The 18,553-nt window shown below is 36.9% G+C and overlaps 2 protein-coding genes across 4 annotated transcripts; one reads left to right on the top strand and one right to left on the bottom strand.

The window, feature by feature from the left end:
* Positions 1-547: 547 nt before the first annotated feature.
* LOC139944896 (lys-63-specific deubiquitinase BRCC36-like) lies at positions 548-7,861 on the bottom strand. Of its 2 annotated transcripts, none has more exons than XM_071942062.1 (7): positions 7,828-7,861; positions 6,964-7,081; positions 6,244-6,363; positions 5,385-5,472; positions 3,480-3,633; positions 2,760-2,938; positions 548-1,698 (listed from the first exon to the last, which is right to left on the bottom strand). In XM_071942062.1, exons 2-7 carry the CDS (start codon positions 7,066-7,068, stop codon positions 1,544-1,546), a joined length of 801 nt encoding a protein of 266 aa, XP_071798163.1. In that variant the 5' UTR covers positions 7,069-7,081; positions 7,828-7,861; the 3' UTR covers positions 548-1,543. The 2 variants fall into 2 exon arrangements, with proteins under 2 accessions (XP_071798163.1, XP_071798160.1); XM_071942059.1 differs by lacking the exon at positions 7,828-7,861 and adding an exon at positions 7,688-7,827.
* Positions 3,571-14,126, top strand: LOC139944898 (COMM domain-containing protein 2-like). Of its 2 annotated transcripts, none has more exons than XM_071942064.1 (5): positions 3,571-3,644; positions 9,203-9,280; positions 9,661-9,743; positions 11,071-11,244; positions 11,884-14,126. In XM_071942064.1, exons 2-5 carry the CDS (start codon positions 9,229-9,231, stop codon positions 12,082-12,084), a joined length of 510 nt encoding a protein of 169 aa, XP_071798165.1. In that variant the 5' UTR covers positions 3,571-3,644; positions 9,203-9,228; the 3' UTR covers positions 12,085-14,126. The 2 variants fall into 2 exon arrangements, with proteins under 2 accessions (XP_071798165.1, XP_071798164.1); XM_071942063.1 differs by lacking the exon at positions 3,571-3,644 and adding an exon at positions 7,632-7,770 and having other exon boundaries at positions 11,884-14,124.
* Positions 14,127-18,553: the final 4,427 nt, after the last annotated feature.

The following is an 18,553-nucleotide window of genomic DNA, read 5'->3' as shown; positions in this document are numbered from 1 at the left end:
ATAATTGTTTTAAGTAATTACCAATAGTGTCCACTGCCTTTAAGTGCCTAGGTAATCAGAGTTCGCACCGAGCAGACCGTCAATCAACACATGAACACGCTGTCATCCAAGAGTTTGGCACTATGGCCAGGCTTGCCTATGAACTTGATCATATAAATGGCAAGGTTCTTGGCCTTCATTTAGAAGAACAATCCTGTAGAAGGACAAGTCCAAATCCCGTTCTGCTCAATTTCTTGTCCAGCCCCAAAATAACTTATTTTCATCACACAATCGAAACGAGAGCAGTGGTTTGTGTTACTCTTTAAAAGTGCTATTTCCTCAAATTTGAGCAGTATTCAAAAAGGTATTTAAAAAAAGAATACCAGGGAATTGCTACTGACTTCAACTTGATAACCAGATAGCCATAAAATTCAAACTTATCAAGTTTGAAATTTTAGAATTTTCTTATTTTACATTTAAGTTTTCGATTTTCTTAGAAAGGAGATTCAAACTTAAGATTTTGTATATATTAATGACCATTTTAAAGGAATTTGATGTAGACTTATACTTGGTAAGTTCAAGCTTGTAAGATTCAGAGTAACATACTCATGTTTAATCATTACTTAATAGATACATTTATATACAATACCTAAGTACATTGATAATATCATGAAAACTTGAAAGTAAAAATGATATGTTACATAGATGACATTATTTCATTACATTATGTACATGTTGGTTGCAGAAATGTTTCATAGATGAACACATAGCTTTGTCAAATGCCAGTAAATGTTGACCTAGGCTGAAAATGAATGTACTCGTTGTCAGAGTGGTCCAGTGGTTAGCTGCAGGAGGACTTGTAATCACAAGCTTGTAGGTTTGGTTGAGTCCTACATGATTCCACCAAGCTAACCACTGATTTCAAAGTGATTAGAATAAGTATTGTCGTCTAGTTAGGCTCGAGATCTTTCTTCCACAGTAAAAAAAAACGCCCCTGGTATCCCACACAGTGTCTTTAAAACTGGGTGTACTTGCCCAGCTTCAAGCTCTTCCCTTTTGGCCATTGTTGTCGAGTCCACAACCTCAGCTCCCCTCCTGGAACCAAACAATACTAGTGGAAGAACAGATCTCATGCCATACCGATTTACCATTTCTTGGTTTTGTGCAATTCATAATCATAGACGATGAACAGAGGTGAAAGGCAGGAACAGAAGCCACTGAGGGAACTTTTTACTGCCCTGACGGTCACCATGCTATGAAGGAACCTAGAATTTCTTGACATTTTTTGACAGAATTCCGGGTGCAGTATACAACATTTGTTTTATGCAACTACACCACTGTTATAAAATCCTTCACTTCATCTGAAGCGTAAAAAGGTCAAATCTTGTGGCCATTTGTGGCCGCTATGGTCTGTAACAGGTTTTAAAGTATCTGCAACCAGTGTTTGAAGGTCAAATCTTGTGGCCATTTGCGGCCGCTATGGGAATTATTGTTCAAGACGCTTGTGGACACTATGGTCTCGTACAGGTCTTAAAGTATCTGCAACCAGTGTTTGGTAAAAGCTCTAGCTACTAGCAACTCTAAGTTGATTTTGTAAATCTCGTTTTTGTTGTTGTAATGATATCAGCTTGTGTTTATTCCTTTCTAATCTTGTCTCCATACACTGCATAAGCGGCCCACTGAGAACGTCCATTAGATGACACAGGGATTTGGTATACACTGTAAAAAATACACACCGAAAAAATACCATTATAAGCACAAAGAGAAATGCCAAAGCTTTAAAACAGCCTGGAATTACAAATAGGCCACGTAGGCAATTGCATTGGCCTCTGTTGCCCCTGGTCTTGGCCTTGGACCGCCTTCAAAAGTTTCCAATAGCAGGCCTCGGAACAACCCATTGCACCCCCAGCACCTGCCTTTGTGTCCTATGGTTTTGCTGCTGTGGAGCCCCTTTGCAAAGTTCCAATACAACTTTACATTATGGCCGTTACCAGAGGAAAATTGCCATGCCCTTCAAGAGTAAAGTTCAAGGCCTGCTGCAAGAAGTGAAACGGTTATTTTTATGACGCAAGTAACTACACCCATGTAGGGTGAGACTGGAAATGGTTGTAAAATGGTATACTTTGGGCAATAACGGGTGGATGAAGTCAATGGGTATATTCAAGCCAAAAAAGCAACTTTATTGGGAGATGGTTGTAAAACAGCTAAACCCAAATGGGGAATCTACAAATCCGTTGGTTAATGTCCATAAAACAAACTTTCTATAGCCCTTTTACTGAGTCGAGTTTCAGCACTCTTTAATATTGCATAGCTATACTAGATAGATGGGTTACCATTTGGTATTGGATCTCGTTTAGGCCTAAATATTTGAAAGTACACGTAGAATAAGAATCAACGCTAGCAAACCAAGATGTTCATTAAATTATTCTTTCATTTGCTGTGAGCCAATAAACAGGTAGTGTTAAAGGCATGGACACCTTTGGTAATATTGTCAAAGACCAGTCTTCTCACTTGGTGTATCTCAACATGTGCATAAAATAACAGACCTGTGAAAATTTGAGCTCAATTGATCATCGAAGTTCAACACCTCAGATTCAAATATTTGAGTTAGAGATTACTTCTTTCTCAAAAACTATACTTCTGAGGGAGCCATTTCTCACAATGTTAACTGTCACCAGCTCTCCATTGATCGATCGATACCAAGTCAGTTTTTATGCTGGCAATTGTTTTGAGTAATAACCAACAGTGTCCAGTGCCTTTAATACAAGTTGTAGACTTACCCGCCCCGTTGTGTACTGTTGTCAGTAAGTCTTCTCCCCCTGTATTTAGAACAGCCTTGTTATAGGCTTCCTGCTCCTCCTGGGATAAGATTTTCGGCAGCTCTGCCAATGCATCTAAGCAAGCTGTACTTATTGTGTCTTTTGGTACGATGAAGAGTGGGATTTCCAATCGGTCGTAACTGTCAATGGAAATAAACATTCAAGAACTACAGTAATTCTGTTATGTTTCTTCCTGGAATCAACATTTGGTGCTTGATATGGGGCACAGTGGTACCCCTCCCCCTTATCTTTATTGGGTGCTTGGAATTTTGGGAGTTATAAAGTGGAATTTAGTTTTGGTGGGGGGGGGTAATTCTGTACAGGATGAAAATATTGAGTGGCTTAGAGTGGAATGGGAGGAATATTATCGCAAGGTAAAATTTGAACTGTTCCATTTCACGAGACGAAGCCTCTGTTTGTTCAGATGATCTTTCCAACAAGGGAACTCTGCAATGGCTGTTGGCTGCATCAACACTGTTAACAAATAAAAGCCTTTTCAGTGATCCAGATTGGACTGTCAATTCAGACATGGCCAAGCCTTGCCAAGAAACAAAGATGTACAATAGTCTGGTGCAAATTTCCAAACCCTGCTAAACACACAACTTTGCAAAGTAGAAACAGGCTACAAGACAAACTAAAAGGCTTGTCCATTTGTAGGGCACTTTTTCCCAATAACCTTACTTTGGCGGTTCTCCTTCGGGGCTCTGATTGGTCGATTGAAAACATGTGACTTGCACCTGACCAGCATGTGTTTCTTTCTCTTCGTTGAAACAGGAAAAGATGAGACCAATGAAGCCGTCGTCGAGGAACTGATATGAAGCTTGGGTTCGTACGTCTAGGTTCAATGTAAGAAAGGAACATCATCATTGGTTATGAATATTCATTAAAACATAGTTGACACTATGAAAGAAACTTTTTGGGTTATTAATATTCATTGCTTACAATTAGACAGAAACTTGTTTGTTATGAATATTCATTAAAACTTTGCTGACAATGAAGAAACTTGTTGGTTATAAATATTCATTAAAACATTACTGACACTATGAAGGAAACTTTTGGGATCATGAGTATTTATTACTTACAATGAGAAAGAAACTTGTTGGTTATGAATATTCATTTAATCATAACAGCTTTATGAAATTGGGCCCAGCTGGGTAACTTGATGAATATGTTTAAATGAACTGTGTTGTCAAGTGTTGTAAAGGCCTATGGCTTTACATGGAATTATGAACTTTTACTCCGTTACTGCAGTAACTCAATTTTTTTCAATGCCCCAGTCATCGCATTGGTGCCCTTGAAACGCTCCACTAGAATTTTACAATTTCCTCCGTGCGGGGTGCCCTTTAACAAGGGGTCATTCCGTGTCAAATCACCCCCCAAAAAAGACAATTTTAAACCCTACCCTCTTTAAATTTGCTCAAATTTTTATTATGGGGTAATAATGGCTCAACAAGCTCAAATTTCGATTTTCAGCTCTATCCGATAAACGGTTTTCGTGCTACGGCATGCACTTTCTCGTTGATTTTGGTCAAAATGCACCTGACCTCTGACATTCAAACAACCATAAATCGGTAACCATTGGGTCAAATTTGTTGAAATTGGTGTCTTTGGAAAGGAAATTGCATAAGCTTTCCAAATCTGCCATTACTTTTTTTGTAGGAACATGTTTAGGTTTAGTAACCTTTTGACCTCTACTTTGACCTTGGATTTGACCTTGTGGATCACGTGATCTGGAGATGAACCTCGGTGAAAATTTACTCCCATATGTTTTCTCAACAATATAAAAAAATTAGAGATATAATAATTTTGGCTTGCTTTCAGGCTCCGCTCAAAGTTGCCCTACTTGCCTATTCCTATTCAAAGTACATGTACATTACATACATGTCCATACATATGTATATCATGATGTTGCTAGAGGTCCACTAGCCTCACTTGATATACATACGTATGGACATGTATGTTATGTACATGTACTTTGAATGGAGCTTGAAGGCAAGCCCAAAATATTATAACTCTAATTTTTTGATATTGTGGAGAAAACATATGGGGGTAAATTTTCACCGAAGTTCATCTCCAGATCACGTGATCTACAAGGTCAAATTCAAGGTCAAAGTAGAGGTCAAAAGGTTATCATACCTAAACATGTTCCTACAAAAAAAATTAAGACATATTTGGAAAGCTTACACAATTTCCTTTTCAAAGACACCAATTTCAACAAATTTGACCCAATGGTTACCGAATTATGGTTGTTTGAATGTCAGAGGTCAGGCGCATTTTGACCGAAATCAACGAGAAAGTGCATGCCGTAGCACGAAAACCGTTTATCGGATAGAGCTGAAAATTGAAATTTGAGCTTGTTGAGCCATTATTACCCCATAAAATTTTTTTTAGCAAATTTGAAGAGGGTAGGGTGTAACCCATTGGGTGATTTGACACGGAATGACCCAAAGGAGAAAATGCCTTGGTGACCCTTGCCCTCTGAAAATAATGCATGCAGGCCTGGAAGCTGGTTGAGAGTTAATAATTCAATACAGCCAGGAGCCTGCTTTGACCATGACGGTGAGTCCCCCTTTAAGGTTAGCTTACCAACATGTGAAGGCCACACAGTGATGTGAGGATGAGAGTGGTACCAGCCTATTACCCTCAAGGGACGCTTCATTAACGTTGCTAAGCTGTGCCGTTAATCATTAAGGAGAATTTATCTACTGACCTTCATAAGCTACATCTATAGTTGTAAAGCACCCTCTCTATTAAAACTTGGACAAATTGCTGTCCGTATAAAGTGAAATGCACTGTTGCACTTTTTTGCAGATCAATAATTAATGTAATGGTGGAAATACAATAAGTAAGGATTATTTGCGATATCAACATGGGGTTTAAAAATCTCTCTAAGAATTATGGTTGTTTCCTATGGAACTAGTGGATTCAAATTGTCAGGTTGCAGTAATGGTATCTTTCCTAGCCTTCCACGTCTGTTCAATCGGTTCAAAGTGAATTCCAATGACCCACACCATTAAACTCTTAGACTATGATTATGGTGATATGCCTGATCCCATGTAAAGCAATAATCAATATTGGCAACACCTAAACTCTGATTATGGTGATTTGCCTGATCCCATGTAAAGCAATAATCAATATTGGCAACACCTAAACTCTGATTATGGTGATTTGCCTGATCCCATGTAAAGCAATAATCAGTATTGGCAACACCTAAACTCTGATTATGGTGATTTGCCTGATCCTACATGTATGTACAGCATGATCATAATCAGTTAACAATGCAGTCCTCAGAGCAACACCAACAGTTAGCGAACACCAAAACTATTTGACTCTGATTGTGGTGATATGCCTGATCCTATCTAAAGTATAATCAGTAACTAGTCCAACTGTGAGTCAAACAAACAAAACATGCTGTTAGATTTTAGTTTAGGGTTTTAAAGGATATTTCCGCCTCGGAAGCTGCCATTGAGAGTTGCTCTGGAGAGATTTCCACACGGTCCTTACTCTTATCTGATCTTCGTAGCATGATGACGGACATAATGTGCACAGCTCGGTTTGTGTCGATCTAAAAAAAAGAAAATACCGTAACAAAATAAGAACTGGAATTACATAAAGGCCATAAACCATTTTGAGGTATGGCGATAACACGGTTAGTTATAGGTTTTGGTCAAATTTGTCTGTATGTTTTTACATGCAAACCCAACATATTCCTATAGTGTCAACCATAACTCAAAAAGACCAATGACCCATGTCGTGGCCTTGTGCCCCTTCACAAGCTTCTCATAAACTTTAAGATTTCCCAATGGAAGTGCCCCTGGCATAATGAAAATGGCCTTGCCCTCTCAAGGATAAATTTCCAGGCCTGCAACATCCTTATTTTTGAGGTAGTAGAATTTTTGCCGGCACCAGCTATTTTTATATGTAACATTTGAAAGCTGGAATGTCACTGAAAGTGCACAACAGTGACTGCTTTTGGGGGACTTTATACATCAGGATGAATGTTAGTCTCGTTTTGCAAACATTGTCATTTGTTACTTTGTCGTTATCTTTTACAATGGCAAAATAACAAATAATTTATAACAATAGGGCCTAATGGTCCACACTCGCCCAAGCATGAACTAAAATTAAGGCATTAATCAAGTATCAGGCATGGATACCAACTAACCTCTCCAATACAAAGTCCCATGATCTCTTCTCTCTCCGTTGATAAAGCATGAGTTAGGCAGACCATGTAGGCATCAGCCGCTAAATAAACACATGATGCCGTCATCGCTGTATGAAGCCTATAAAACAATAAAACAAACAGGGGAAAAGTTTCCGTATGGAGCCACCACTTTTTCATTCAATATAAAATAATATAGGAACTTATTTACCTGATTGATAAAAACGAGTGAAAAGTGGTTGCGCCATACGGAAAGTTATCCTAAACAGGACAGGTGGCTGTCAATTATTTGGGAATTTAAAAATTACTAAGGAAAGCCTTAGTATTTTGTTTTTGTTTTCATAAATTTTTTCTTTTTATTAAAAAATATTTTTGTTAAAAAAATCAATTTAGAAATTAGTCTTAGGCCTACACCGTCACTAGATACACAAAAATCCAATTGCTCTACCTAAAATTAGCAAAAAAATAAAGTCACTTCAATCACTTATTTGATCAACAACGCACAAAACAAAAGTCACATTTAAAGTTCGAAAGGAGGTTTTGGCAGAATTTGTACACAAACAAATACCGTCTGCTCAATGCTCTGGTACCTGGACGTCCCAGTATATATCACTGAACAGTAAGAGGCGTGTATTCTAATCACCAGTCTACTTGCCATTCAATCTTTACACAAAAAAGTGACACACTACACAGGAAATATTTTGTGATTGATATCAACGTATTCTACCTTTCAATTGTTCAAAATGCTGCTAGTACTTGAAGATGAACACAAGGAACACCTGAATTTCTTAGTTTCGGTGAATGTGGAAGGTAAAGATTTGCATTTTAGTGATTAAAAAACAGGAAGCGAAACGACGAAGCACTCACCGTTTCGTGTGTTAAAAGCCTATAAGCTGCTGCCTTGACCTCTTGAGGGCGCTGTTGTAAATAAAAAATCACTTCCAAAAATGTTGTTTATGACCGAATTATATATAGGCCATTTTGTCATGATTTTTCTGCTTGTATTACCTTTTCTTAAAGATCTCCCATATTGCCTTTAACTTGGTTTGAATATGAATGACTTTCCTAGCCCTATCCTAATCCTAGTTTATTATTTTATTTTTGTTAAAAAAAAATAAAAAAAAATAACCCCACACACAGTCTATTCCAATTCTGCTATTCAAAATCAATTTAATTTTAATTCTTGTTTTTTATCCAACCCCTTAAATTTAAAAACCAATAATTAAAAACAACTTAAAGCTGCTTTTAATGGTAGTTGCGATAACGTAACCCTCCTGCCGACGGCTCCGTCGGCAGGAGGGTTACGTTATCGCAACTACTTTTAATGGCTGATATTGTGCTTCATGGTGCAATTTCCATTTCATTGTGCTGGCACTGCTACTTGTGCTAAACACAAGGAAACCCATGGCCTCATACCTAGCAACATCACTCGTTATCGCATCAGCACCAACCAACCAAGACCAGAAACACGCCTGAGTAGTGGAAAATTACTGTATAAGCACATCTCTGCAAGTAAGAACTGTTACCAAAAGTCACTGTACCCTAAAACACTTCCTGCCTGGAACTTACTACCTGAGTCGATCCGCGGTGCACCAACTCTGGATAAATTCAAGGATCTCCTACTTAAAATTGAGTTGGCTGATCTATGTAACAAAAATTAGTGTATACCGCCTCCTTGCATCGTGCGTTCTGTCTGGGATAGCCACAACAGGCGTTTGTACAGTAACTGACAGATGCAGATGCAGATGCACACAGCGAGAAAAAAAGGTAGTTCTAGTTGCGATAATGTAACCCCCCCCTCCCGGCCGTCGGGAGGAGGGTTTACTATCGCACGTAGAAAAAAGGCATTCATTACGATAATTAAATTGAACGGGAATGACCCGCCTCCGTGCCCTCCCAAGGATTATGATTATCGCAGTCATATGTATCAGTCAGGATTAAAATCTGTTAATCAGCTGTCAGAAATTAATAGTGTAAATAACAAGTATAATTGAAAATAATCCCCTATTGAAATGTGTGCGGTAGTTTTGCAGTATTTAATACCACAGGTTTCTTGGAGATTTATTTCTTTCTCTATAACAAGGACGTCCTGCCACCACCCATTTTTTAGGATTTTATTCAAGTTCGAATGGACCCAAATTTTGAGAATTTGTTCGAGTAATATTGTTAACATTAATTTGTAGAACTCTTTTTTTAAAGACAATATTATAATCAACAATATTTATCTAACTTTTTTAATCAGTTGTTCAAGAATTCTGTCGAATTGCCATGGAATTCATCAGGAAAGGCATCAACAACAAGATGTATCTCATTGCAGCCCGTAAGTTAATAAACTAATGCTCGCTGAAGAAGCAGCATCTGATGATGTCGCAACCTTTACTAAGTGTGTCTGTATAAAAGGATATGTGTCTGTTGGTAAAAACTCTGAAAATTAATGCCAATGATAATGTACTTGATAATAAGAACAGCAGGTGTGAATAGTTATAAGCAAATAATTGAGAAACTTTTCACTTCTAAGCGCTACGATTATGGCAAAATAGATCACTTTTTTATCCCCAAAAGGGGGTCTATAGGACGGTATACCTTTTTTGTAATTATTTCAGGCTGGCGCCTCTATCTTTCTATACTGCATTGGATGATGTTTAATGGTCAAACAGTAAGAGGGTTAATGTTAGTATTTCTTGGATGTTTGTTTATCAGAGAAGCTAAGCGTTGATGCAGAGACAGTGCGTCATGGTGTAGAAGGCTTGATGTACCTGTTGGCTGAGAGTGCTAAACTTATGGTAAGTAAGTAGACAGGGACTACTGCTCTATAGGGTGCGTTTGTTTAGCTTCCCTGGGTCGACCCCCGTGTGTGGCGTTTTTTTTTTCCAGGACGAACGTGGGTTGTTATCTGCACACATTTGTCCTGGAAAAAACCACGCCCACACACCGGGTTCGACCCAGGGAAGCTAAACAAACGCACTCTTAATTAACTGTCTCAGATTTCATGTTCAAGAACAATTTTTTCCCACTGAACTTTTCCGACTGGCTACGGTGGATGTTTTGTTAACTTTGAGGCATCACTTGACAGGCTGAAAGGTCACACTTTCTCAGTTGAACACTTCCTAGTTAAAATAACACAAGTGGAAACAGCACGGTTATCATATTGGAATTAACATAAATACATTTTTCTTCAATTAGTCTCGATATATTTTTAACCACTGCCACCATATTATTAAAAGATTTTAAAATAACAAAAACCAGTTTTTATATAGCGCTTTTCACACCGGAACACAAATTGTTTCCAACATTATCCCTGGTCACTGGGCCATTTAATTAATTCCTTAAACCATCTCGGCTCCCTTGGGATTATACAGCCTGTGCACAAAATATGCTTTACTTGGCTAAATCAATCACAAGAACCATCTCTGACCTCACAGGTACACAAGCAATTATAGTTAAGTGTCTTGCTCAGGGACCCAAGTGTCCTCGAACCCACATTCTGCTGAACTGAAACACCAGAGCTTGGTGACAGATTGTTTTGTCCTTGGACTTAATTAATGGGTCGATGCCTTTGAAGGGACACACAAGAGTGAAGAGGTTCTTCAATTAGTTGAAGAGGTTCTTCAATTAGTTGAAGAGGTTCTTCAATTAGTTGAAGAGGTTCTTCAATTAGTCTAGAGATATTATTAATTGTTAGCACCGTAATTAAAAGATTTCACTGTCCTTAGACTTGTGGGGTCGATGCCTTTGTAGGGACACACCAAATTAAAACAACTATTTAGAGAAGCCACGTCTGTAAACAGCGCCCTCTGTTGGTGCATATTAACACAGATATTTTTTTTTTTTACTTTCTGGTAAAAACAAAACAAATACCAAGCCAAATGAAATGTGCATAAAGATTGTGTTCTCCTTAAATGATTTGGGTACTTTTTCAAAATTCCACAGACTTACATTAAACTTACAGGGTTTGAAGAGAATGATAGTGGAAAGCTTCCCTTAGCAGTGGGTTTGAATCCTAGGTACAGACACACAAAATTAAAACTATTTGATGGGGAAACAGCAGCCTCTGTTGGCGGGAATGAACACAGTTACAAAAACCCTTAAACTTTCTGTTTCACTTCTAAGGTGACAGATATTGACTTCCAAGACTCCATTTTGACGCTGGGTTTCTCTGATGAGATGAAGAAGGAGCTTCTGAGGTTTTATGTTGACAACTGCAAGGAGATTCGAACAGTCCAATCAGAGATGGTTATGGATCTACCTCATTACCATAATCTCGAATGGCGACTTGATGTCGAGGTTGGTTCAAAATACTTTTCACTTATTTTTATAGACATGTTTACTATGTAGATTCATACATCACATGATACTTTGTTGCCGGCTTGCATAGTATACAATTCAAAACTACAGTGGATGATATTGAATGGTCAGACAGTAGGAGGGTTGACTGTGTACTGTGTAGATTCACTCATCATCACATGATACTTTATTGCCGGCTTGCATAGTTTATATACATCTCAACACTACAGTGGATGATATTGAATGGTCAGGGTTGAGCCACAAAAATGTATTACTAAAAAGTGCAAAACCTGCCGCCATGAATTGTAAAAACAATGAGTGATCTATTAAAGAAAAAAGGCTAAAAAGACACATCCTTATCGTTTGGCAACTCACACCTGTTATCTCCAAGTTATTGCTTTTCTGAACAGTGGACTTAATTGGGTCATACACAAACATGTCTGGCTGCTGACTGCTCAAGGCAAATTATTTGGTCCTATATTATGTAAACACACTCGCTCACTGAAAAGGATTCATACTTTAATAGGTATTAAATTTGCATCAGGGAGAAAGAATATTCATTTTAGTTTTACCCATGTACTGTGGCCAAACTCAGAAATCCTTTTATTGAGTTTTCCCGTAATGTTTTCCTTTTTGCAGCTTGCTAGTCGGTCACTCCACCACCAAACAACCCCGTCCCTCCTCCTGAAGTTACACACCGAGGACTCTGGGAACAAGACCACCCAGCTTCTCGAGACTGACCCGTCCAATCTACTTCACATGACAAAGTGTCTAGAGGGCGCCCTTGCAGAGGTCAAAAGTCAACATTGCCGGAGAATAATGAGGAACATAAACAAATGAAATACCAACACAAAGGGAATTTCTAGAAAACTAATTGTGAGAAATCATACAAATATTACACATATATTGGATGCACTTGTGTGCATTGTTGCAAGAAATAATCTCAAGATAAAATCTGGTCTTACTTCTAGACTTGTGAAGAAGTCATCATTGGTTTGTCACGGTGATAGTCGTGTCGGGGTGGCACGTTATGAATAAGGTCCACCGATCAAGTACTGCTCTTGCGAGATCACTGCTCTCGAGTGAAGCTGCTGGCCGCCGACTACTCCATGAAACTGCACTGCTCAAGAGCAGTAGTCTCACAGGGCTAGCAGTTTCGCAAGAATATCCACAGTGTTGCTGGAATCGCAGAGAGTCAAAACGCTATCACCGCGAAAGACATTTAACGATCTGCCCACCAGTCTAAGACCCTCCTGATATTATTCCAGATAAATGTGCAGGGTGTGATATGGACTGAGCAATATGGTATAATATCACACAAAGGGGCAAATTTTGCAGGCAACATGGAGGCAACCAACTGCATAGCCTTGTCCAAAGCTATCTACGCAAGCACCGGCCCGCTCTGAATTCATGAACAGCATAGATACTATACCGCATGGCACATAGGGGTCGAAGCATGGCTTTTCGAGGTATCAACGAGGTTACAAATCAAGGCCAGAAGATATATGCTGTTCGTGAATTCAGAGCGGGCCGGTGCTTGCGTAGATAGCCTTGGACAAAGCAACCAACTGCAGGGCATGTTTACAAGACCACTTCGAGTGACATGCCTTATGTTGTTGTAGATCCACTCTTCAGAATTGATGATTCCATTTTGCGTGAAGATAACAAGTCTCACAAATCTTATTTTCGGGCTTTCTCTGCTGATTGGTTAAATTTATTTAACTTTCATAATAATATTTCCTAGTATATAATATAATTTTTATAGCCATAAACTACTAACTAAAGTACATGATGAAACAGGATAGCGCACAAACAATACCAACTTGGTCGCGGGAAAACGAATATGGGCGTCAGCCTTCACTGTGTTCTGAAAGTTTATAAATTTATTCAATGAATAATATAATCACTTTTATTTCGTCTGAATTAAACAAGAAAAGTTAATGGTTTGTGCAGTATTTGTTCATCTCATCAAATATTAAAAATATTATATTGATTATGTAATTATCTTGTACATTGCTAGCAACAAATAAATTTGTAAGAAATTTACATATTCTGTGTTATTGTTCTGAATAATTTTAGGAGGTTTATTAACACATAGTTATATTCCATTCACAATAACAAAGAGTACCAACTATATATTTTTATTAGTTAAACATGCATAACCCTAATGCCACAATATGTGTGATAAACCGGCCACAAGTGGGTAAGCATTGACAATGTACGACCTTTTGATGATAAAATTACAGTATCTTACGATGTTGGAAAAAACGAAGCTAAACAAGCAAGACTTACTTCTTGATTTTATAAAGAAACAGTCAAAAATGGACTGCAAGACCCTTGTGGGTGTATCATAAATCAGTAAAAATGACTTTAAAAGATAACCAATCTAAAGGCAAAACCAAACCAGTAAATAAAGAAATAAATGATATGAGTTTACCTACTTGTCATGAGTTTGTTATGATTAAAAGAAAACTGACAAGACGTCACCATAGGGGACGTTTGGAACCAAAAGATAAACAACTATTATTTACTCCAACTTGGGGGATAAACATAAAACAATTTTTTAAATAACTGCAACTGTACACCTAGAATAAATTGGGTTTGGATATCAAATTGTGTTTGAATATGATTATGTGACGAAGATAATCACATGGCGCCTTAGCTAAACGACTAAGACGTTGGAGTGGGACCTACGAGACCCGGGTTCGAATCCCGCTTGTGTTTCTTTATTTTTGCATCAGCGCCATGAATTATTTAAGTAGTATTAAAATCATCTCCAAATACCAACGGGCACCGTGGCGACACGGTGTACTGGATAGTTCCATTGTGCGTGCAATCCAGAGCTGGTACACCGGTTCGAATCCTACCCGTACCAAGAGGGACATGACTTTTACTGTTAGCACCAGTAATGGATTGGGGTCCGTCATGTCTATCCCCAAATTAGGTGTGGATGAGTAATACCGTGTGGGAGAGTAAAGGAGGGACCGGGACCTGCCAGTCCCTTAAGGGTTCTAATGGGTGATCACCACGCTGGTTTCGATCAGACTTTGAGTCCCCTGAACGCCTGGTCGACACTCTGACTAACTCTTTGCACAAATTTGCTTTAAATTTAAATCGTTTTAGTTAATTAAATTATTAACGCTATATATATTTTGTTGTTGCTGGGGATGAGAATGTTGTAGTCTTTGCCACTTTTAACGATTAAACATTGAGAAAATGTTAATATTTGAGCATCTAATTTTTCCAGCAACCTGTAACTAAAGCCTTGCACTGTTTCGGAAAAATTTGAAAAGTTCACAAGGCCTTAACTTTTTCGGCAAAATTTGCAAAGTTCACTTTTTCGGCAAAAATAGCAAAGTTCACAAGCCTTGTTCAATTTTTTCGGCAGAATTGTTCATCTTTTTCGGCAAAAATGTGCAAAGTTCCTCGTGAACTTTTCGAAAAAATCATAAGGCTGTAGCCTTGTGAACTTTTCCAAAAAATCATATAGCCTTGTGAACTTTGCGGAAAAATCATCAGGCTTATGAACTTTTCGAAAAAAGTCATAAGGTAATAACCTTGTGACCTTTTCGAAAAAGTCATAAGGCTAGAGCCTTGTGAACTTTTCGAAAAATCATGAGGCTATAAAGATAGCCTTGCGAACTTTTCGAAAAAAATCATAAGGCCTTGTGAACTTTTCCAAAAAATCAAATAGCCTTGTGAACTTTTCGAAAAAATCATAAGGCTATAACCTTGTGAAATTTTTGAAAAATCACAAGGTTATAGACTTGTGAAATTTGTGAAAAATCATAAGGCTTGTGAACTTGTGAACTTTTCGAAAAAATCATCAGGCTATATAGCCTTGTGAACTTTTCGAAAAAATCATAAGGCTACAACCTTGTACAATATTTGAAAAATCATAAGGCTATAGCCTTGTGAAATTTTTGAAAGATCATAAGGCTATAGCCTTGTGAACTTTGCGAAAAAATCATAAGGCTATAACCTTGTGAAATTTGTGAAAAATCATAATATAGCCTTGTGAACTTTTCGAAAAAATCATCAGGCTATATAGCCTTGTGAACTTTGCGATAAAATCATAAGGCTATACATAGCCTTGTGAACTTTTCCAAAAAATCATGTAGCCTTGTGAGCTTTTCGAAAAATCATAAGGCTATATCCTCGGGAACTTTTCGAAAAAATCATAAGACTATAGCCTTGTGAACCTTTCGAAAAAATCATAAGGCCTTGTGAACTTTTCGAAAAAATCATGTAGCCTTGTGAACTTTTCGAAAAAAATCATGTAGCCTTGTGAACTTTTCGAACAAATCATAAGGCTATAACCTTGTGAAATTTGTGAAAAATCATAATATAGCCTTGTGAACTTTTCGAAAAAATCATAAGGCTATAACCTTGTGAAATTTTTCAAAAATCGTAAGTCTTGTGAACCTTTCCAAAAAATTATAAGGCTTGTGAAATTTTTGAAAGATCATAAGGCTATAGCCTTGTGAACTTTTCGAAAAATCATAAGGCATAGCCTTGTGAACTTTTCGAACAAATCATAAGGCTATAACCTTGTGAAATTTTTCAAAAATCGTAAGTCTTGTGAACCTTTCCAAAAAATTGTAAGGCTTGTGAAATTTTTGAAAAATCATAAGGCTATAGCCTTGTGAACTTTGCGAAAAAATCTTGTGAATGTTTCCAAAAAATCATGTAGCCTTGTGAGCTTTTCGAAAAATCATAAGGCATAGCCTTGTGAACTTTTCGAACAAATCATAAGGCCTTGTGAAATTTTTCAAAAATCGTAAGTCTTGTGAACCTTTCCAAAAAATTATAAGGCTTGTGAAATTTTTGAAAAATCATAAGGCCTTGTGAACTTTGCGAAAAAATCTTGTGAATGTTTCGAAAAAATCATAAGGCTATAGCCTTGTGAACTTTTCCCAAAAATCATGTAGCCTTGTGAGCTTTTCGAAAAATCATGAGGCTATAGCCTTGTGAACCTTTCGAAAAAATCATAAGGCTATGGCCTTGTGAACTTTTCGAAAAAATCATGTAGCCTTGTGAACTTTTCGAAAAAATCATGTAGCCTTGTGAACTTTTCGAAAAAATCATAAGGCTATATAGCCTTGTGAACTTTTCGAAAAAATCATAAGCCTTGTGAATTTTTCGAAAAATCATAAGGCTATAGCCTTGTGAACTTTGCGATAAAATCATAAGGCTATACATAGCCTTGTGAACTTTTCGGAAAAATCATACGGCTATAACTTTGTGAAATTTGTGAAAAATCATAATATAGCCTTGTGAACTTTTCGAAAAAATCATCAGGCTATATAGCCTTGTGAACTTTTCGAAAAAATCATAAGGCTACAACCTTGTACAATTTTTGAAAAATCATAAGCCTTGTGAATTTTTCGAAAAATCATAAGGCTATAGCCTTGTGAACTTTGCGATAAAATCACAAGGCTATACATAACCTTGTGAAATTTTTCGAAAAAACGTTGCGAAAAAATCATAAGGCTATAACCTTGTGAAGTTTTTCAAAAATCGTAAGTCTTGTGAACTTTTCCAAAAAATTATAAGGCTTGTGAAATTTTTGAAAGATCATAAGGCATAGCCTTGTGAGCTTTGCGAAAAAATCATAAGGCCTTGTGAACTATTCAAAAAAATCATAAGGCTATAGCCTTGTGAACCTTTCGAAAAAATCATAAGGCTATAGCCTTGTGAACTTTTCGAAAAAATCATGTAGCCTTGTGAACTTTTCGAAAAAACCATGTAGCCTTGTGAACTTTTCGAAAAAATCATAAGGCTATATAACCTTGTGAACTTTTCGAAAAAATCATAAGCCTTGTGAACTTTGCGATAAAATCATAAGGCTATACATAGCCTTGTGAACTTTTCGAAAAAATCATAAGGCTATAACCTTGTGAAATTTGTGAAAAATCATAATATAGCCTTGTGAACTTTTCGAAAAAATCATCAGGCTATATAGCCTTGTGAACTTTTCGAAAAAATCATAAGCCTTGTGAACTTTGCGATAAAATCATAAGGCTATACATAGCCTTGTGAACTTTTCGAAAAAATCATAAGGCTATAACCTTGTGAAATTTGTGAAAAATCATAATATAGCCTTGTGAACTTTTCGAAAAAATCATCAGGCTATATAGCCTTGTGAACTTTGCGATAAAATTATAAGGCTATACATAGCCTTGTGAACTTTTCGAAAAAATCATAAGGCTATAACCTTGCGAAATTCTTCGAAAAAACGTCGCGAAAAAATCATATGTGAAGTTTTTCAAAAAATCGTAAGTCTTGTGAACTTTTCCAAAAAATTATAAGGCTTGTGAAATTTTTGAAAGATCATAAGGCTATAGCCTTGTGAACTTTTCGAAAAATCATAAGGCATAGCCTTGTGAGCTTTGCGAAAAAATCATAAGGCCTTGTGAACTATTCCAAAAAATCATAAGGCTTGTGAACTTTGCGAAAAAATCATGAGGCTATATAGCCTTGTGAACTTTCCCAAAAAATTCCCAAAAAATCATATAGCCTTCATAAGGCTATAGCCTTGTGAACTTTTCGAAAAATCATAAGGCTATATCCTCGGGAACTTTTCGAAAAAATCATAAGGCTATATTGTGAAATTGTGAAATTTTGTGAAATTTTTGAAAAATCATAAGGCTATATATAGCCTTGTGATTTTTTCGAAAAAATCATGAGGCTATAACCTTGTGAAATTTTTGAAAAAATCAAAAGGCTTGTGAAATTTTTGAAAAAATCATAAGCTTGTGAAATTTTCGAAAAATCATAAGGCTATATAGCCTCGTGAACTTTGCGAAAAAATCATAAGGCTATATATAGCCTAGTGAACTTTTCGAAAAAATCATGAGGCTATAACCTTGTGAAATTTTTGAAAAAATCATAAGGCTTGTGAAATTTTTGAAAAAATCATAAGGCTATATATAGCCTTGGGAACTTTTCGAAAAAATCATGAGGCTATAACCTTGTGAAATTTTTGAACAAATCAAAAGGCTTGTGAAATTTTTGAAAAAATCATAAGCTTGTGAAATTTTCGAAAAATCATAAGGCCTTGTGAACTTTTCGAAAAAAATCATAAGGCCTTGTGAACTTTTCCAAAAAAATCCTTTAACTTTGATTCTAAAGCATCGTTATGTCGAAAACTAGCAAATAATAACCTAAAAAAGTACCCTTGCACTTTCTCAATGTTTAATCGTTAAAAGTGGTAAAGACTAAACCGCTTCTCATCTCCACCAACAACAAAATATATATAGCGTTAATAATTTAATAAACTAAAACGATTTACATTTAAAGCAAATTT

This window comes from Asterias amurensis, chromosome 12, assembly GCF_032118995.1.
Source record: "Asterias amurensis chromosome 12, ASM3211899v1".
NCBI lineage: Eukaryota > Metazoa > Echinodermata > Asteroidea > Forcipulatida > Asteriidae > Asterias > Asterias amurensis.
The sequence above is the reverse complement of the archived record's forward strand: the minus strand, read 5'-3'. Positions and strand labels throughout refer to the sequence as shown.

Bases quoted from the DNA above. Each gene is read 5' to 3' on its own strand.
- LOC139944896 (XM_071942062.1), bottom strand. From the start codon at position 7,068: ATGACGGCATCATGTGTTTATTTAGCGGCTGATGCCTACATGGTCTGC. The intron at 6,364-6,963 runs GTTAGTTGGTAT...TCTTTTTTTTAG, and splicing joins TGGGACTTTGTATTGGAGAG to ATCGACACAAACCGAGCTGT. The intron at 2,939-3,479 runs GTAAGGTTATTG...TTCCATTGACAG, and splicing joins CCCGAAGGAGAACCGCCAAA to TTACGACCGATTGGAAATCC.
- LOC139944898 (XM_071942063.1), top strand. From the start codon at position 7,704: ATGCTGCTAGTACTTGAAGATGAACACAAGGAACACCTGAATTTCTTA. The intron at 9,281-9,660 runs GTAAGTTAATAA...TTTGTTTATCAG, and splicing joins GATGTATCTCATTGCAGCCC to AGAAGCTAAGCGTTGATGCA. The intron at 9,744-11,070 runs GTAAGTAAGTAG...TTCACTTCTAAG, and splicing joins CTGAGAGTGCTAAACTTATG to GTGACAGATATTGACTTCCA.